Consider the following 20,206-nt stretch of genomic DNA (forward strand, 5'->3'; position numbering starts at 1 on the left):
GAACTTAAATCACGAAATGTAGTGCTGGTAGTTACAGTAATGTAGTAAGGGACACTACTCTTTACGTATCTTTTAGTTGAAATAAGTTTTGTGAAAAATGCAACGTAAGTGCAGTAATGTGGCACTTGGTTTTGCCGCGCGTCTGCCTACGTGTGTTCATACAGGAGCAGCAGTTTGGAGAACTGGAGAAAAACAGCGATAAACAGCTGTGTGGAGGTGGAGAGGGACAAAATGATCCTCCTTCTCAGTTCCACCAGCTGCTGTCAGGACTTCACAAACACCTGCTCGCCCACTGCTACATTCAGTCCAGTCCTGAGGTAAGAAACTAAATCAGTCAGGCAGTCAAAACAACAAAAAGTTGCTGTTCCAGAAGTTTGCATAAGCTTAGTGGATATAAATTATTTTCAAACTTTGACCATTTAAAGGGTTACTGTACCTTTTGTAGGTGCGAAATGCAATTTTATTTTATAGAATTATGGTAAGGGTTTGTTAATCACTCTCAAACGTTTGTGGTCAAAACGCTACTTTGTAACATTTACCTCAAATGTTAGTTGTCTTGCATGTACATATTTGAACCTTTATGTCAAATTTTAACACATTGGGGATCCACATTAAATTCGAACTTGTGCATCTAATCCTTGGTTTTAAAACTTACTGAAGTTGTATCATCAGTCCTCCCTGGTAGGTTGCAAGTTTGAGTTTATAGTTAATGGCCAGAAGTTAAACACATATTGCTCAGTTTGTGCACATTTCAAATGGCCAGTGTTACTGGAATAAACATCCAGAAATGCTCATTTATAATTTATTTTTTTTGCCCAGTTGTCTTTGATAAAGCATTGTCGTTTTTATTTTTGTTACCCGTTTATTGCATTTGGATTACAGTGCGGTTCTTTCTGCTGCTGGCAGGATGACGGCAGTGTAACCTTGCTGCGTGAGCATCTTTACCTGCTGCTTCCCTGCGCCACGGAGACTCTCAAGAGATCCACTAAGCTGCTGAAAAAGAGCTCCCATGACAAACAGATAATTAAAAAGCTGCATAGTAAGAATAATAGCAATACCAAGTTTGTTGTTGAAGCTTATTCGATTTGGTGTTAGAACTCTTTCTCTTTTCACAGTAGGTGTCGTGTGCTAAATGACTTTAATCCTCTTTTGTCTCACCTTTGGCCCCAGTTGTGTTGTACAATTCGGTCGCGGGCAGCTTGCTGTGCCAGATGATGTACTCCTTGCTGCTGCTGCCACTGGACACCGTTCAGCCTCTACTGAACCATTTGATGTCGTTGTTGGAGCACCTGAATGATCTGAACAGCCTGCTGCCTGAGACGTCCCTCCTGGAGGATCAAGAACTGGGAGTAGAGGCTCAGAAAGCTTCCTCTGGTCAGTTCAGTGACCCTTTACTTCATGTCTATAGGTTTCTCTGTCATTTCAGTTGATGCATATATATCTAGTTTAATAAAGAGAGGGGTTATCTTGTAGAAAAAAGCGAGGAAAGCCCAAACCTTGGAAAGGAGCAACAGGAGGAGGAGTGCAGATGGGTTTGGATACTGGACCTGGAGCGGTCTGTTGCGCTGGCCGTTGGACGGTGCCTCGGCGGTATGGTGCAAGGCCCACCGCCTTCCCTCCATGAGAAAATGTCAGAGACGTGGTTATCGAACGTCCTCCTCAGGAATGGTCTGGAGATGGACTTTGAACAGCTTGGTAGGAAACTATTGAACTTATTCTTCAGTTTTTTTTTTAATGCATAATTTGCGTAGAGCACATGTTGTTTCATCATTTGTTTTATTTCTATGAATGTCCCTACAATCTGTTTGTTTAAACAACAAATCCTTCAACTTAGAAAATAAAGAAGTAGTGGTAGTACAGAATTTTCTGCAAATCAGCTTCTTTATGTGATGTACCTCTCTTATACTATGAGGCGTCTCAGACGTACTAAGTGATGAACCTAAATGTTTCAGATGTCCATTAAATTTTCATACCTGTGAGAAGTGTCGGCTGTAAATGCTGATGCAAGTTGTGCTTTTCAAAAATGGGTTAAGTGATACGGTCTCCTGCAGACTCCACCATGGCTTGGCTGACCGAGGTCGTGTTGCTGGGCAACAGCGACGCCCGACAGATGGAGCTAAATCTAACGGAGGACTCCCGGACTTTACTGGAGCTGGCCCTGGGCTCCACCAGGGGACTCGCAGGCGTCATGTGGTGGAAGATGGAGGAGTACGCTCTCAGTAAAGGTAATCTTACTCGTGCGTATCTTTATTTTGTCTAAATTTATTCTTATTTATGTAATACGAATCAGGATTTTGATTGATTGATTTTTTTTTTTTTTTTTAACGCTATTGCAACTCATTTGTGTTTTCTGTGAGAGCAGAATGGGAAGATGGAGGTTCTTCTGAGGATTACCTGCTGCCCATCGTCTGCCGCTGCAGCCTGGCTGCTCTCCTGAAACACACGGGGCTGCAGAATGAGGCCTGCTGGCAGGACAGGTGAGTCAGATAACTCCACATATATCAGTGTACTTACCAAGCAAAATTTTGGTGATGACGTGTGGTGAATGACAGTATGGATGTCGGTTATATCATTTGGTGATGCAGAGTCTCTATCTGATCAGTGACTTGACCGCTTGGCCAATATTTAAAACATTTTCTCAGTGTCTGACATTAAATCACAACTAAGCCTTTCCTTCTTCAGTTCACGTTTGAAGTGTTGTGTTTATCCACAGGTAGCTCCGCTTTAATGTGCGATGAGGAGCTTACAAAGCAATCTGTTGACATTCTCCATTTATCCACTTTTATTGAAGCAGACATGAACCTTCTGAGATGCTGTTTGAGGTCTATGAAACGGTTTTTAAACTAAGAAGCTCTCTTCTGGCTCTTAAAAATGCTCCAAAAATGTCTCAGAGGCAAGACTCCACCAAACAGGTACAATTACTAAAAATTCACTGACAAACAATATGAACTGATGCAAAATCTTTTAAATCTACAAAAGAAAAAAAATATATAAATATGTGTATTTTCTTTCCGGTGTAATGCAGAACTCTCAGTCTCCTCAAAGTCCCGATGCTGACAGTGAAGAGCCGAGCGTGTCCATGGAGCAAGTCGGAAAAGATCACGAGCAGCAGCCGGTAGGTTACTGCAACCGGGAGGTACAAGTGCCCCCGACTCCGACTGCGAACCACAACCATGAAGAGCTGACGGAAGATGACCGATTTAGCAGCAGTCGAATGTACTTGTCAGGTCTGGACTCATTATTGCTTTTTCTCCTGTAAAGACGCTCAACCTGCGCAATAACACGGTACACTGACCGCAATCCCGACTGTTTTCTACCTCTGCAGAAGTCCTGGAATCATTCATGGCCACACGGGAGGCCATGCAAGTGCAGCAGAATGTGACGGTCTATGAGTCATTTGGCACTTCCACCCTCCCCAGCAGCATGGAGAGCCCGGTCAGTCCGGAGACGCAGCCGGATCCCAAACAACAGTGGGAAAATCGTTGTGAGTCAGATGAAGGTCTGTCGTTTCCTGCCGCCTGCCAGCTGGTGATATCCCGATGCCTCTTCCTTCTGCTGGGAGTCAGGCCTGCTTGGATAGAGCCGAGTGAAGAGGAAGATAATCAAGCTGTGAATACTGTTGCAAGGTAGAGTTTGCACTGTGCAGTGTGTGTGCGCGTGTATGTGTGTGTTTTTAATGCTTCTTGGATAAGTAAGCGTCTGCATCATCCCTTCCTCCTTCAGGAGGTCATCGCCAGAGTCTTTCACTGTGTCTCTTCATGGGAGAAAGCAGGTAAGCTGTCTGCTGAGAGAATATCCCCCCCCATTATCTTCTGATATTTCTTATTACTTCAGTTGTTTGTTGTTTTCCATATGATTTAGTTTGACCTGTCCAAGAACCCCCCTGGGTCTTCTGCAAATAAAATGGGTGAGTGGAGAATTTTTAAGTCTGAACATGATTTCGTTGAAATTATGCTTTAAAGTGCAGAAGGTGTCGTCAGACAGGATAATCTCTTCTAAGCTTGGTCGGAAAATTGTTGTAGGATGTGGTTGAATCTTACAAATACATTATACAATCACCTAATTTGAAACATTTGCATTGCTTTTTCAACTCTAAAACAAACAAACACCGAGATGAGTAGTTAAAAGCCCCCAAAAGATGAGTGTATGTAAACCTTTGGTAATACTTCTGTTCTGTCCACTTCAGGTTTACCTTTGTGTTCCTTGGGGATAATGAAAGAAGCTTGGGATCGCTTGCGGCAGTGCATCAGCCCGGGCGGCTCCATGTCCCGCAGCAGCGACAACACTTTGCCTATTCTTCACCAGGTGTTTCACTTCACCTGTGGAGGCTTGACCCTCCCACCTTCCTCTCCGACCTTTCCTGGCATACAGAGTTGTGGGCAGGCAGATCCGAAATCCATCACTTTAGCCATAATGCACCAGCAACAGCGAGCTGAGGTGAGTGAGATTTTTTTATTTTTTTTTTGTCTCTACCACAATATAAGCCCTCTGTGAATGGTTTTAAGGCGTGATTCTGTTTCACTGTGACGATTAAAGGCAGCCACCCTGTGTCCGAGTGTTTCTGCTGCATTTACATGCTGTAAAGTATCAGTTATGCTTTCACACACCCAAACAATCCCTGCGAATGTGATACACACGCAGGAGCTGAAGTAGGCTTGAAGTGCTGTAAGATTGTAAGTTACAGCTAACGCCTAACTCTGCTTTTCTGATCAGATGCGTCTGGAGGCCTTATGTCAGATGTCTGCCTTCCTGTCTAAGATGGAAGAGAAGAACACTCGATCCTCCGTCTCCCTGCACTTTCCTGCTTTGCTGCAGTCCGTGCAGCTCCAGTTCCTGTCTGGATGTTTTGCCTTGGGAACGCAAATCATCGGATCTCACTCAGGAGCCAATTACGAGACCCAGCATTACATGGTGCAGTCTTAAACTTACCACCTCAAATGTTGTTCGCTTTGGGTATCTGAAGATTTACTTGAATAGCAACATTTTTAATCTCATTCTCTCTTCCTATGTCAACCCAGTGCGGGACTAATGCAGCTTCTGTGGAGACAAAGAGAGCACTAAAATCTGCAGCCCATACCTTTTACCAGCAAGTGGTGCATGTTCTCAGACTGAGAGTCCAGTTGGAAAAGGCCCATCCAGGTATCCAGTATAGTTTGCTTCATATTTAAATAGTAAATGTAGTAGTATTATTAGTAAGAATAATACTAATTATTACTAATAATAAAACATGACATCTAAGAAAACGGTACCGGAAGTGGAATCAACTGAGCAAGGACCCCCGCCATCAAGTACTCTACTTTTATTGACACCTTGAGGAAGATTAGAATATTTGATCAGAACAATAAAACAATTTTGAACATAAAAATTATGTTTAGCATTTGCATAAAGACTGTTTTCAGGTGAGTGTTCGCTGTCGCTTTGTGCTCGTCCAGGAGTTGTGAACGCTGCCAGACAATCTAAATACTCAACTGGAATTGACTCCATTGTTTGAAAACTAGAATCAGTTGAAATGTATGTATGATCATGTTGAAATTACCTTGTTTTTTTTGGTATAAAGTACCTTGAGAAAGCATGTTGTGAATTGGTGCTGTATAAATGAACTATATGAAAGTTAAATGCAGTTGTCTTGCTGCATTTTAATTCAATTTCCCATGGGAAATTAAATTAAATTGTTATTTTTCAATGGGTCATTATATTTCTTTAGCTTTATACGTTCAGTTATCAGGTATAGATGCCTCTGTTTTTTTTATTATTTCTTTTGCCCTGACTGTTATTCTAACACGTCTGTAAAAGGCTGAAGGCTGCAAAATCCTATTGGCGGGAGCACAGTGAGCATTTATACCCGTGTGTGTTTGTGCGAGTCGCAGAGTGCAAGAAAGGAAGGTGAACAGAAACGTACAGCTGCAGTTGCCTGTGAAAAACCTGATCCTGTCTGCTTTTTAAGTGCAACCTGTAGTAAATACTTTCTTGAATTTGTTAGCAACCACATTTTTATTAGCCAAATTTAGGACTTTACAGAAACATTTCCAAATGTAACCATAACCTAAAGCAAAAAAAAAAAAAAAAACTCCCTCAGGTGGACTTTAGGGTGACACACCAAGTTTTCATTTAGGAGTTTTTCCGCCGGGAGCTGAAATTAAAACCTGTTGTGTTTTTTTTTTTTTTTCCTCAGGATCTTCCCAGCACCTCCTCCTGGCCACCATGTTTGCACTGAATTTTTGTTACCAACCTGTGGATCTGGTGCTGATTATCAAATGTGGCATCCTGGAAATCCTCTCCATGCTGACCAACAACAGCTGTGCACTGATGAACCAGGGCTGGTTGGCTGCATCTACCTCTGGATCGATGCTTCTCAGCGGTGCGGTCAAACTAGCCTGCGCCCGCCTGCTTCAGATACTGACAGTAGCTGCAAGGTGAGAGACTCTGAAGCCTGAAAAAAAAAAAAAAAACGTTCCTAAACCGTCACCGGTATTCGTCTTTTACTTTGTGTCATGTCGATCCCAAAGCTCCTGTGAGGATTCTCTACCTTTGGAAGTATCCCATGCTCTAACGGAGGTCATGTGTGAGCAGCTTTTGAACATCCTGCAAAATCTCCACCAACAACAGACAGCGGAGAGATTAGCAGCCGATCTGGACTCCAACAGCAGGAGCACAAAACTTGGTGAGGCAAATTAAAAATAGGAAACCAATTCTTGCAAGTTAAAGCACCATCAAATCACATATAGTCTGCTGTAGATATAACCTCTCTTGAGCATTTCTGCTTGCTGGATTTTAGTAGAAAGCAGCAAGGTGACTGAATCTCAGCTTGCCGATTTGTTGGTGTTTCTGCGGCGAGTCTTGTCGTTGAGAGTAATGGAAAGACTTTCCACCTTCGTCAAATGGATCGAACCACTCATGGCCATTATTTCACCCAAGTGCCCTTCAGGTGCGTCATTGAAAAATATTAACCGGAATCGATGTTGGTCGCAGTGTGTCATGACACCACTCTGTTCTTTTTAGGATCTCTATGCTTCCAGAATTTCCGCACTAAGCTGTTGGCATTCCACGTCTTGGAAAGGCTTTTACCCGCTTGTTCCGAGCCGGTTCAGATTCAGCAGGTACGTTGAAAACAAAATGTTGATTAAAAAGATGCAGCCGAACTAACTCGGCATAATATTGAAGTCTCTTCAGGAAATGCTTGTTGGATGTTCTCATAAGCTGTGATGTCGACTGATTCTTGTCTTTTAGATCGTCGAACAGCTCTTCCAGCTTTTGTCTGTGTACATGTGGGAGGAGCCACATGCGGAGCAAAGCTATGAAGAGACGATTGAAAAAGAGACGGCGGTATAAACACTTTGATTGAAGTCTGCCCTTTAAATTACAATGTTGCAATGTAGTTTTCAGTGTTTTTATTTATTTATTCGTTGCTTATAATAGGGAGTAAAATATGTCCTTTAAAGATTTGCACTCTTCAAAGGAGTGAATCTTGTTTAAAATGCATTCTAAATGATGGAATCTATTCATTCTTAGCTCTGCACGTATAGCTTCATTGTCCGTTTTACTGCCATGTGCCTTCTTTCTTGCTTATTGTATGTTGTTTTACTTTGTATCTGTTTTCTTCTGCAGAGTCCTGGCAATCTTGATGAATGTATCCCCATTGGAGATTTCTCCTTTGACCCAGACAAGATAGTGTGCTGTTCTTTGGAGAGCGGGAACATCCTGTCGCACGGTTCAGTCGGAAAAGGCTACGGTCTGGCAACCACTGGCATTACCTCTGGGTGCTTCATTTGGAAGGTAAAAGTAAATCTTTTAACCGACCAGTGAGCAGATTTTATCCTGACGCCGTTATTCAACGTGTGTCGTCCGCTTTTGCCTCCGCAGTTTTACATTACCAAAGAGAACAGAGGAAACGAGGGCACATGTATCGGTGTTTCACGCTGGCCGGTCAGAGATCACAACCACCACACCACCACGGACATGTGGCTGTATCGGGCTTACAGTGGCAACCTGTACCACGGCGGGGAGCTGGTCCGAACGCTTCCCTCCTTCACCCAGGGCGACACCATCACCTGCATCCTGGACATGGAAGCCCATACTATATCTTTTGCAAAGAATGATAAGGTTTAATCGTATAATAGTTCTGTGTTCATAAATTTCTCTTCAATCGCATTGCTTTTTCCTGCTTGTTAAGTTACTGATATATATATATTTTTTTATAGGAGCCAAAGCTGGCGTTTGAGGGCGTTGTAGCCTCTGAACTTTACCCGTGTGTTTTGTTCTACAGCAGTAATCCTGGAGAGAAGGTACTAAACTACACTGAACCGTCATCTTTTAGGAAATGATGACACAAAAACACATAATTGTTTGTTATTATTAATAATATTTGTATTAATTTATCTTATTTTGCCTCCCACATTTACATTGCGTTGGCTGTTCTTGAAATGAATCATATGACTGAGAAACCTTTTCAACAAGTAGAAAAATGTGATTAAAAGGACTTTTTAAGACTATAAAAATGTCCAGCTCATTTGAAGAGAATAATTAAAAAAAAAATAAAATAAAAAATGGCACTACTTTTGTACTGTTCAGTAAATGCTAAATAGTGACAACAAAGTGTTGTTGGTATTTCTGTGCTGATCACAGGTGGCTCTGCGTGACCTGCAAATGAGAGGCATGCCCAGTAATCTTCTGCCCGGAGAGCCTCTCTGCAGCCCTCGGACCACCGTGCTGCTGGAGTCCACAGTGCACCTCCTGCGTCGGCTCCATCAGTGTGATCACTGGTCCTCCCTCATTAACCAATACATTCATTCCCGTTTGGAGCTCATTGGTGTCATCCTGAGAGAAGACGACTTTAAGGGCTTAGGTTAGGCTCAGTTAGTTACTCTGCTTTAGTGAAATTTCATCCATCATGTCAGAAAAGTATCTAATTCTGAATTTGCTTAATATTTAAGTCTTTTTAGCTGTCACAAACAGTGTAATTGCAGATTTAAACCCCGGGAAATCGTGGCTTACAGCTGATGTTTAAATTCTTTTTGTTCCCTTTCCTGTTGCTTCGGCTCAATCAGTTCACACAGTGACAAAGTTCACACAGGGAGGTTTGACTTCTCATGCAAATTTAAAAAAGACAGTGTCTCATCCCCGTGTGCCGTTCGGTAGAGGCAATGTGCCTGAACAAAACTTGAAAATGCTGTTTTTAATATTTTTATTTTTTAAACAATGTTGAAAACAGGCTTTTATAAAGTTCTGCCAGTACACAGTCTTTCTTCATGTGCAGCTCTATTATTTATTTTCAAATGTAAATCTGACTTGATACCTTCTGCTGGTTGTAAGAAAATGTATTTTCCTGCTTCTGGTGAGGATGTTTTTATACACCTTACATCACCTGAGCTCAGCAAGCGCATGGTCACATTGCAGACTCACTGGGAACTGCAGCACCCAATACAGTCTTTTTTTTTTTTCCATCAGAAGTCATTAGAAGGGAATACCCAGACTTGTTAGATTAGTAAAGGAACATGCATTGGCTACAATGCAGTTTCGCAAGGAATGAAAATGAAAATAGACTTTGATTTCTATAAAGCTCACAGATGGAAAACTAAACACAAATATCAGGAGTTTTGTACACAAATCTAATTTTTCAAGTGAAAGCTCAATGTCCAGTCTCATTCTCATGTTCACTGCTACCTCAAGAAAACTTAATAAACTCTAAAAAAAAAACAATAGTTGAGAGAATATGTCGTTCTATTCAGAGACACCTATTGTCATAATTGCTTTCGTAAAAAAAAAATATATATATATATATATATATATATATACTGTAATGTCAAAGTTTAATGTTATTGAGATCTGTCGCTTAACATAAATAGCTGGCATAAAGAACAGATGATGACTGATGTGTGGATATGATGCTTCGTTTAGATGTAGTTCACTGAAAACTGCTGTACTGAATCGATTATAATCTCCAGTTTCCCTTTAAAAGATGTTGGCACAAAGAACATATTCTTTAATCTGACCTACTCTGTGTTTAATTGTTCCTACAGGCGTCGGTCCCCCCCAGACTGAGATGGAAGACAAAGACGTTTCAGGCGAAGAGACGGGGAAACCCGCCGCCCATCGTCACATCCTGTCAGAGGCCAAGCTGACCGCTCTCTGCGTCGAGGTGTGGCCGGCGCTGGCTGTGATCGGTGGGGTGGACAGTGGCCTCCGTGCTGGAGGTCTGTGCCTGCACAAGCCAAGTGGCCGCAGAGCCATTATGCTCGGGGTCTTGAAAAAAGGAAGCTCCCTAGCTAAGCTTCAGTGGGAGGAAACAGATCTGTCCGTCAGGTATCACAAAATTTCACTCTTTTATCTTCTAACTTATAATTAAGTGTGTTCACATATGTTTTTTTTTTTGGTTACAATAATTATTTTCGCCAAGCATTTTTTATTTGTTGTCACCTCAGTCCTTTTAGCATCTTTACTCTGATTAATTTCTTAGCATTTTTTCATTTTGTCTTTTGTCTAACATTTTACATTATCTTCATCATTTGATCCCTGATCTTACTTTCTCCTTGCTTCTCCCTCCTCATTCTTGAAACATTAATCCTCGTTGAATTCGTCCTGGTGTCACTCCATGCTGTGTCTGTGGCTTCTTCCAATCCTTCCTAATAACTAAGCTCCATGACTTCTTGGTCACCCAGCGACACTCCCATCATCTCGCTGGAGCCGTGCGATGTATCCTGCTGTGACGTCTCGCGCCTCGGAGGAGTCAAGCCGGCGGTGTTGTTGGATTTGATATATTTGATGAGGCTGCTGGAGGAGGAGGGCTGGCAGGGGCCGTATCTACCTCCCAGGAGGAAATACTCAGAGGAAGTACTAAAGGAGGAAGAGAAACGGGGCTCCCTGGACGAAGACTTTTCAGATGGTGGAAGATGGCTGACTGAACACGAAAGGAAGAAGTTGAAGGAGCAGAATGCTGAGACGGACCCTCCTCCTGCAAAGCCGGCGGACCCTGAGGAGTCGCCCGGCTCAGCTCAACCTATACCGACGTCTCAGACTTTGAAAATGGATGCCTTTGCGCTTGAAATGAGAGCAGTCAGGGTCTCGTATCTTCTGATTGGAGGCTTAAAATGCCTGACGGTTTTCTTCACCTGCGAGAAGTTGTCAGATTTGCTTCTGGTGTCCAAGCAGGAGCCTCCAAACTCCCCTGTGATTCCTCAGCACAGCCCCGTCCCCGACCAGGCCAAAGCAAAAAGTAAACAATGGGACGAGCACGCCGAGCTCAGATCAGTGCTGCAGTATGTGGTGCAGAGCATGGTGAAGTGGGCAGTAAGGCCTTGTCCTATCAAGCAAACAGTCTCTCTTGCTGATTTGGAGAGAGCCCAGGTCATGATATACAAGGGAGCCCTGAGCAGACTGCAGGAGGACAAAGAACGCAAAGGTACCTGGATGGATGTTTGTTAGCCAGAAAGCTGACATTTTAGTTTATCGAATTCATTTTAGACTGTAGTTCCCACACCCAGTGCGGTGACAAAGACGCATTTAACATCTTTACCTACGCCACCCTACGCTATTTCTGGTAATGTGTAAAAAGCCAAAAAATCTTACATGGAAAAAAAGACGATTCTTGCCTCTTAACATACGAAGTACATTTATTTAGTGGGAGGAACGTTAAGAAGTAACCTGAACAAAATTATAGTTGGTCTACTTAAAATGTTTGGTAGTTTATTTATTGGTACGTTTTTAAAACACAAACTCAATAATATTCCAAAATTCAACTATTTTCTGAGAAATTCCTCTTGCATAACTTCAAGATTTTGTCTGAAGTTATAATCTGTATGTTTGCAAGAATTATGACTTTTTCTTAGATTCCTCAAGTCTTACTGACACTACGTCATCATCTTTTATTTTCAGAATCAGGGCGTCACTTGTCTTCTCAATCCATCTCCAAGTCCTCTAGCTCAGTGTCATTGTACAGTGCTGGTTCAGAGGGCACTGCCATCTTTGGCCAATCGAACCGAGTCTCTGCCTCCTCTTCCAGTAACGACTTGGCATCTTCTTTGCCAACAAACCTGCAGGCGGATGGACTTGAAAGTTTTAATCCTTTCCTTCCCATCAGCCTCCTCCAGTAAGTATTGAACGGCATATGAATATAGATGAACTGAATTTGGTTTAATATTTGCTTCAGGAGTTTGCACAAAATTGGTTGTTCAGTAAATTGTAAGAAAACAAGCACCACATTTAGGGTTTCCGTTGTTACTGATCACTGCAGACCAGAATCGTTTGGCAGCAGCTGCTATTCTGAGGTCCAGGGAGTGGGTGAGTTAGACTAGGTTGTGCTGTTGATTTCAAGAGATTAAGAGGCTGTACCTGCTCCGTCTTTAACCAAGCCTGCAGCTGTATCTGCTTGTTCTTCTAACCCAGCCAACTGACTGTAATGTCAGTGTTTTTTTGTTTTTTTTTTCAGTTAAGGCAAACTATAAGAGTTTTGGCGCTGATTCAATGTCCTAAAAGTGACTCCAGAAAATGTTTGATCTTTCTAGCAGGAGTAGGCTAAATCTAAGTGTTGCCCTTTCTGGGATTTCTAAGCTTAATCACGTTGTGAGACAATAATAAAAAATAAAAAGTTTAACTAAAATGCCAACTATTTGTAGTGAAACCACCTTCGATTATTTCATTTTTAGGCATCTTTAAAATGGAGAAGCAGATGAAATGACACATCAAGTACAGGGCACACATGAAGATTCAAAGCTTCCACTTTGTTGTTACTGCATATACTATATTCTCACCTCCTCCAGGCACGTGTTGCTAACTCGGTTCCCTACACTTACGGGCCTGGATAGCGCCCCCCCTTTGCTGTCCCCGTGCTTCAGCTTTGCGAGCGCTGCTGCGTGTGATGCCTTCACAGAGCAGCAGACCAGCTTCATGGAGCCTGGTCCCTGCAGCACGCAGGCCAGAAGCAGCCTGGGTAAGAGCGAGTCCAGGGAGTCGGGATAGTTGGGCCAACATCGATCTATATTAAGAAAGTTATCCTGATGTAACGTTACCGATGCACACTTTTTGCATGTAGGATCCAGCTTTATACTATGTTCTATCCTATAATGAGGTGTAAAGCAGATTAGAATAAACTAACTGAATAATGTCTTTTGCATGGTCTTAAATGTTTGGTCACTGGTCACAGCAAACCTGCTGCTCAAAACAGCATGTGTTTTGATCCGCTATTGCCACATAAAGGCATGCATACACCGACATGCTTGAATGGCACATGTTTGTCATCGTCAGTTATGTTGTGGTCATTTTGAACTATTTTAGAAAAGACTGAAAACTTCTCTGCTTCAAATCTTAAAGGGCATATATTATCATTTTTAATGTTTTTTTTTTCACTGTTAGTTGTCTGAAGAGTTTGTAGCTTGTGACAGTTATGCAAATTTTTCAAAAAGAAGTAAAAAAAATAAAAAATAAAGGAAACCATAAATCAACCGAGCATGCAGACAAAAGTTGTCTAAAAATAATGACCTTATTTACGAATAGCATTGTGTTACGTCCGCACGAGGCAACAGCAGTTATGGCAGAGTAGATCACTTGATTCCCAGTTAATACGGCAAATTTAAAAAGGCAGTTTGCCCATTTTAAACAAGACAGGTAAAATGTTGTCTGACAGCCATAACTTGGAGACCTAGCAGACCGACACACTGTCCATGGATTTAAAAGCGGGTGGCTTGATCTGCTCGTAATTTACCTCAGCCATTGCTGCTTGTGAGAAATAAAAATTCATAAACACTAAAATTATGGCACCATTCAGATAACTTGCGCCCCGGTTCTGACCAGCAAAGCCGCTCCGATGCGTAAATCTTGGCGGCCACAACTGAAGGTAGTCAAAACTCTCTATTTCGTACAAATAATTAGACTGTGTTTTGAACCTTTTGGTGAAAATGTATCTGTCAAAACAATAATATGAAACGTGAGCTGTCACACCATTCATGTGCAGATAGTTAAAATTCAAATGTAATTGTTTAGATAAAGCAATTAAACATTTCATTTGATAACAAAACTGCATACAAATGTGGATTTGCTTACCTAAAAACCTTACTCTCTCAAGTATTTATTCAATTGTCTCAGTGGATCGTTACTGACTGCCTGGAAATCCTATCACCATCATCATCATTAACTATCCCTCAGCTTTAGGTTATTTTCTGGGTTGAAACTTTGTCTCTACACCCTGGTAATATTTGCCCTTCAAGATGGGACAGAATCAACAGACAAGGTGATTTCTAGTTTGAATTATCAAGGAAAAAGCTTACCTGGAAAGCACTTTAAAAATTTCATTCTTTGCGAACTACCACAATTCGTTGTAAATACATGGAAATGTGCAAATTAAAGTATCACAATCTATTTCAAACTCTGAGTAATGGTGTACATTTCAAACTGGAGCTGTGGGCTTGGTTTGTTTCTTGCTTTTTGTGTACTTTGTTTTATTTTCTCCTCAATCACCAGAGCGGACACAAATGTTTGTCACCAGTCGTTTGCTAGAAATGGGATTCACTATGAGACATATCTACTGGGCCATGGAGGCAGCAGGTACTGCTCTTGGAGTGTATTTGTTGCCAGTTTTTTTTGTTTTGTTTTTGCTTCATGTGCTTTGATTTTTACATTCCGTGTTCATTGTGTGTTGATATATCCCCAAAAAGGTTTGATAGACCACCTGTTTCAGAGGCTCTCGTTACATGAATACCACTTCTTTTTGTACCAGCTTAAACCACATGCTACATTTCTCTGAACAGACTCAAGTCTGTCAGACTTTTAGCATGGTCCTCTGATGATAGTAACTAGAAACTTTCTTGATGCGTCTTCTTTTTGGAACTTTGACATTTCAACCTCCACGTGGTCCTTCCAAGATGTAGCAGGCGACTTGGACTCTCAAACAATCGAGGTCTTGGCAAGTTGGATGCTAGAGCACCCGCTGACCGACAACCAGCAGGCAGCTGAGTCACCAAGACTGGAGGCAGCGGCTGAAACCCCATCGCCTGATGGGCCAGAGACGGTGCAGTGTCCTGAGAGGCCCACCAACCAAACAAGTGAAAGGTGAGAAAGTAGAGAACTTCTTAGAAATGAAAGCTACTTATGAGTTGTAAAACGAGGGAGCAAAGTCAAAAAGATATATTCATGAAACTTTTAGCTTCAAATGTCCTCGTGTGCATTATTTCTGTAGCCACAAATTCAAGTCAGTTTGCCACAGGCTGTGTTTTTGTTTTGTTTTGTTTAAAGTTTTTACTTTTTTCTTTTAAATGAATGGTTAACGTATCACAGTTTCTTGAGTTACTTTTTTGACATTACAGTCTCAGTTGTTTTTCCCCATGCTTGATTGTTGTATGAACATGTAAGTTTAATGTAAGAGCCTCCAAGAGGTCAAATAATTATTTAGATGAACTGAGCAAAAAATAGTCACTTTATCTATTCGAGCCTTTCGACATGTCGAGGTGAGTGAATGTTCATCGGTGCATGAAGGGCATCCGCAGAGTGTAACATTAGATTAACTAGAGTTATTACTGGGTCACTCCTGTGACATTTGTGTGGCATTTACATACATTTCCTGGTTGTGGTACCAATGTGGAGGACATATTTTCTCTCCAAGCTGCCACACTTCAAGCTGCTTCAGCCCGGCTTGGCTAGAAATCAAATTGCATCTACTACAGCAGCTGACAGAAAGGAAAAGCTGAAGCGTTGTTCACCCACAGTTATGTGTCTTTGTAGACAGCATGGTAGCTCCTCCACTACTGTGTGGTCCAGTCACCTATACATGTTGGCATCATATTGGTGTGTTTTGTTTCCAGCCTGTTACCAGGGCTTGACTGGATAGAGAGGGAGAACTTCCTGGACGTCCACCTCACTAGGAACAGACCTCCTCCTGCACGGCGACGGCGGTCAGGACCTACGCAGAGGACCTCTTTCCGAAGACCAGGTTAAAATTTCAGCACAGACACAAGGACGTGCATGTTAAATCTAAAATGAAAACTCGGTTGTTTCAATTACTGCGAACTTTAATCTGAAACAATCTTGTTTTTAGACTTGCCGTCACCCAGCCCACTGCCACAACTCCATACAGCAGTAGGTGATTGGCCAGAGCATGTGGAGTTCCATCCTTTCTCCACGGAGGAGGAGTCAGAGCTGAGTTACATGGATGACCCGTACCACGAAGAAGCTTACGAGGACCTGCTCACCCCGTCATTCTTCAGTTTGGAGAGAGATACGCTTCAGATCGTGGAGGTGTCATAAACCCGTTCCTGCCACTTGGCCAATATCTAAATTTCACTATTCTAGTGAATACGTTTAAAAACCTCAGATGTTTTGAAATTGCCCTCCCATCAGGCTGGAGAGGAGCACAGCCAGATGGTGAAATGCGAGCTGTGCAACACCTTCACCCTGCAATTTAACAATCACATAAAGCGACGACATCCGGGCTGCGGGCAAAGTGCTGCCCGCAAAGGCTACGACAGCACTGGAGCTTACGTGGATGTTTGGTTCAAAGGGGAGTGTGGCTCCAATTTCCCCTTCTACCTCCTCTGCAGCTCCTGCAGAGAAAAGTATCTGACTGCTAACGCAAGCAATCCAAATTCAAAATACGAAAGGTAAAGGAAGCGGTCGGCGCATGAGCAAACCACACATACTCTTGTTCTCATATTTTCTGATGTTCACTGTCGTATTCTCCTTCCGCTGCAGGACCAAAGGTCTGACGTCTGATTTGATTGGCCAATTGGACAACACTTCAGACGGTGAGGAGGATCCATCCCCACTCAAAAAACAATGCACTTAAACGAGGCAGTCATTATACTAATCGTGGAAAAAAAAAAAAAAAAAAAAAAAAAAACATGTATCTGACGCTTCTGTTTTCTCAGATGAATGGGAGATGAGCCACCAAGTTGAGGATGACCCAGATAAACTGACGGGATTGGAGGATTTTGGGCTCCTGCTGAGACCACTGGGGCTGACTGAGAAAAAGCTGGTCCCTGATCCAATTGTCTTTACTGAACCGGATCCTCTTGGAGCTCTTGTTTACAGCTCATCCAGTCCCACAAGGGTAGCCTCTAAAGGTATTAAAAATTTTGTCATCGTTGTCGTTGAGAGTTGCCTGCAAATGTGACGTTTTGCCAACCAGCTGCATAAAGTGTTTTAGCTCTTCTGCAAAGAACAATGGGCAGAAAGTTTAGCCTCTAAATGTGCAAAGCTGGTAGAGACATAGACCAAATGACTTGCAGCTGTACTCAGTACAAACATTTGCTCCAACAAGTATTGACTCAGACAAGATGAATACAGATGTACAACACACTTTTCATATCTTTTATTTCTAAAACATTCCACTAAAATATAGTAAAATTTGCTATTTTAACATGATAAAATGTGGCAAGTAGTATGACGATGGGTTTCTCTATTAGTGACTGTAGCTGTAGACCAGAAAACATCTCTGAGCCTTGGGCAGCAGGCTGTATCTTTGAGGGACTCGCATGACCGACTAAAAGCTCTACAAAGAGTCACGTCCACAGCGCAGATTCTCCTCGCGTACAGCATGGTGATGAGGGCGCTGTCTCAGACCGCCTCGAGGTACAATATCAGCACAGTTGTATATCATCACTTTTTTTTATTTTTTATTTTATTTAACATTTAGTTTATCTGCTGTATTTTCATCTCGCTTTGCAAGCGCGTCAGTGTGCAGCCAGTCTAACGGGCTGGAGTCCTTGGGACTGGCGGACATCCGGATCCTGGTGCGTCTAATGACTTTGGCTGCGGGGGGCAGGGCGCACGCCTGCGTGGACAATCCGCCCGGCGTGAGGGGAATGGTGACGGAGCGCCACAGGTCCACCTGCTTCAGCTTCCTCACCTCAGCCATCGGCAACGTGGTTTCCCACAGCCCCTCTGCTTACAGGCAGCTGGTGGAGATATGCACTCAGGTTGGCTTGCTCTGCCAATGTCGTAGACGGTAGTCAATTTTTAAGCTAAGCTTTTATTAACATTTGCGAACTTTGTTGTTTCCAAATGAACTTTTGCAAGTGACAGAGAAGGTGTAAAACTTTGCAGACCCACTAGAATCCCTTTAAGCCATCAGTTTATCCTTCTTGATGCACGCAAAACAGTCATAAATCTTTAGGGACGACAATAAAACTTGGTGCAGTGACAACTATTGCTTTTGTAATGATGAGCTCCAGTCGCTAAACAGAGGGCGTCCACATGCCCTTAAAAAGTCTTAAGTTCATGTCTAAAATCAAGGTCTTAAAATGTCTTAAATTCATTTTTAAAACGTCAGCTGCCCTTAAATATGTTAATCACAGGTCTTAAATATTGTCGTGGCAGGACTGTTTAAGGTTGTTTTTTTTTTTTTTTTTTTTTCCCCTCAGGGGGCTTTTCTGTTTGAGTTGCATGGAAATATCTTGATTGCATTCTCTGACTCGAGATGGTTGAAACTGGCTGCTAATATACACTACTAGATAGTTAGCAAGCTTTTTTTGCCTCTATCGTAAGCACAAAGTCACATTTTTTTGCAATGCTTGATTCTTATGCAGCAAGCTCCCCCCCAACATCACCTGCAATTGGATTCAGGGTGTCATTAAAATGTCTTAAGTCTTAAATTTGAGTTGGTAGCATACCCTGCAAACAAAAGTTTAGAACTTTACTCTCACCAGTCTGACATTACTGCCTTCAGGACCTAATGGCCGCAGCTACCGGGGTGAACATCGGAGCCATCACAGAACCCCAGCAAAGACCAACTTTAACAACTTCCACTCAAGCCGCCATGCAACAAAGGGACCTCGGTGACCAGACACCTCCAACGTTCCTGGTCACACAACATCTGGTGTCTCTGCTCACTGACAAGAACATCCACTCCTACAGCCTCGACAGAACGGAACACGAAGCTCATGGTGAGTAATAATTCTCTTCCTGATTATGCTTGGTAGTTAATGACAGTGTTATTCATCGTTTCCACATGTTATCAATTTGGCCTAGACGGCGGTACCCAAGGGATGGCTTCCTCATCTTTGCCTCCTTCTCCTTCGCCTCACTTAAGTGCCAGAATAGGCCCTCTGGAGCTAGCTAATGCCTTGGCAGCGTGTGTCCTTTCTGCACGACTCACCAGCAAACATCGACAGTGGGCAGCGCAGCAGCTGGTGAAGGCCTTGGCAGCTGCAGGGAAAGAGAGTCCAAATCGGCCCCAGACATACAGCGATTTGGCTGGTGATCTGCACAAGTGTCCTCTCAAGAGGCTTGAGGGACATTACAACAAGGTACACTACACATTTCTTTTCTTTTTGCTTTTCTTCTGATGGAGAGGACTTAGGGTTTGTTGTCTGTTTTGTAGTAACATTTATTTATTTTTTTTTTGTTAGTTTGATAGCTCCTAGTGGCTAGAACAGTTCCACTAGCTTTTAGACTGGAAGTATCTTTTCTTGTTATTGAAACTGGAACCTTTTTTTTTTTGTTTTGTTTTGTTCTGTAAAGGTGGCGAGCTGTTCCTGGAGCAGTGACCAGGGTTTGCTTGCTACATGCTCTCAGGACAAGGTGGTACAGTTGTGGAAAGTCAACCAAAGCACTGTGGAGTTACAGACCACTTTCTCCTGCATTGTCAGGTTGTATCTGCTGCATCAGTTTTTAGTTTTGGAGCTAATACCAATGACTATTAGGACTCTCACTTTATATTTTTGTAACAGTGACGTTAAAGCTAATTACTCACTTAACAAAAACAAAGAGCATACGTTGGGGAAAAAAAGTACATTTACACACCTTAGGGCTTAAGGTCCGTTAAGGATGTGTTATTAAGTACATTTTTTAATTAGCATAAAGTATTGATCATGTTTTATTTCGACCTTACATTTAGATCTTATTGCTCTTCAGAAAGCCCTAATTTATCCTGGAAACCCTAGACAAACATTTGGCATTATCTGTCAGTTGTTGCCACCAACTGGCCTCTAGTGTTGTATGTATATAGTTAATAATTAAGGGTTCTTGCATTTCGGATATTTTGCAGTAAGACGGACAGATCGAGCTCTGAGCGAGCCGGCAGATGCCAGCACATGTCTCCTGTGTTTTGGAGTACTGGGGGAAACTTTTTGGCTGCCCCTGAGAACAAGCACATTAACATCATGAACATCAGAGGTCAGTGGGTTTCTCAGGTGATATTGAAGGCTGAAAGGCTGAAGGCGTGAACTGCTGGATTTTTGTTTTTTTTTTTTATGTGTGCGTGACCCCGCCTAGTTGAACGAATGCC

General features: G+C 42.4%; 1 protein-coding gene across 7 annotated transcripts in view; it reads left to right on the forward strand.

Moving 5' to 3' along the window:
• The window catches only part of LOC106958944 (probable E3 ubiquitin-protein ligase HERC1), a 46,261-nt gene that overhangs the window by 12,200 nt on the left and 13,855 nt on the right, over positions 1–20,206 (forward strand). For 2 of the 7 annotated variants that reach the window (XM_015051135.1, XM_015051132.1), the window contains exons 16-55: positions 165–317; positions 907–1,039; positions 1,171–1,374; positions 1,474–1,695; positions 2,052–2,225; positions 2,363–2,477; positions 2,792–2,912; positions 3,026–3,227; positions 3,326–3,626; positions 3,724–3,772; positions 3,862–3,907; positions 4,187–4,437; positions 4,714–4,911; positions 5,019–5,139; positions 6,173–6,413; positions 6,507–6,661; positions 6,776–6,925; positions 7,000–7,097; positions 7,228–7,323; positions 7,606–7,773; positions 7,861–8,100; positions 8,199–8,282; positions 8,623–8,842; positions 10,017–10,299; positions 10,632–11,395; positions 11,869–12,082; positions 12,753–12,922; positions 14,449–14,532; positions 14,850–15,036; positions 15,786–15,913; positions 16,019–16,218; positions 16,321–16,580; positions 16,672–16,724; positions 16,848–17,042; positions 17,385–17,550; positions 17,648–17,897; positions 18,647–18,863; positions 18,949–19,226; positions 19,441–19,568; positions 19,967–20,094. In XM_015051135.1, the coding sequence (XP_014906621.1) occupies positions 165–317; positions 907–1,039; positions 1,171–1,374; positions 1,474–1,695; positions 2,052–2,225; positions 2,363–2,477; positions 2,792–2,912; positions 3,026–3,227; positions 3,326–3,626; positions 3,724–3,772; positions 3,862–3,907; positions 4,187–4,437; positions 4,714–4,911; positions 5,019–5,139; positions 6,173–6,413; positions 6,507–6,661; positions 6,776–6,925; positions 7,000–7,097; positions 7,228–7,323; positions 7,606–7,773; positions 7,861–8,100; positions 8,199–8,282; positions 8,623–8,842; positions 10,017–10,299; positions 10,632–11,395; positions 11,869–12,082; positions 12,753–12,922; positions 14,449–14,532; positions 14,850–15,036; positions 15,786–15,913; positions 16,019–16,218; positions 16,321–16,580; positions 16,672–16,724; positions 16,848–17,042; positions 17,385–17,550; positions 17,648–17,897; positions 18,647–18,863; positions 18,949–19,226; positions 19,441–19,568; positions 19,967–20,094 (7,447 nt within the window). Of the gene's footprint in view, positions 1–164; positions 318–906; positions 1,040–1,170; positions 1,375–1,473; positions 1,696–2,051; positions 2,226–2,362; positions 2,478–2,791; positions 2,913–3,025; positions 3,228–3,325; positions 3,627–3,723; positions 3,773–3,861; positions 3,908–4,186; positions 4,438–4,713; positions 4,912–5,018; positions 5,140–6,172; positions 6,414–6,506; positions 6,662–6,775; positions 6,926–6,999; positions 7,098–7,227; positions 7,324–7,605; positions 7,774–7,860; positions 8,101–8,198; positions 8,283–8,622; positions 8,843–10,016; positions 10,300–10,631; positions 11,396–11,868; positions 12,083–12,226; positions 12,274–12,752; positions 12,923–14,448; positions 14,533–14,849; positions 15,037–15,785; positions 15,914–16,018; positions 16,219–16,320; positions 16,581–16,671; positions 16,725–16,847; positions 17,043–17,384; positions 17,551–17,647; positions 17,898–18,646; positions 18,864–18,948; positions 19,227–19,440; positions 19,569–19,966; positions 20,095–20,206 lie in introns of all 7 variants that reach the window. The other 5 variants (XM_015051138.1, XM_015051134.1, XM_015051136.1 and 2 more) reach the window with 5 other exon arrangements.

Source organism: Poecilia latipinna, unplaced genomic scaffold (assembly GCF_001443285.1).
Source record: "Poecilia latipinna isolate Pla-1442-1.1 unplaced genomic scaffold, P_latipinna-1.0 Scaffold1032, whole genome shotgun sequence".
Lineage (NCBI taxonomy): Eukaryota > Metazoa > Chordata > Actinopteri > Cyprinodontiformes > Poeciliidae > Poecilia > Poecilia latipinna.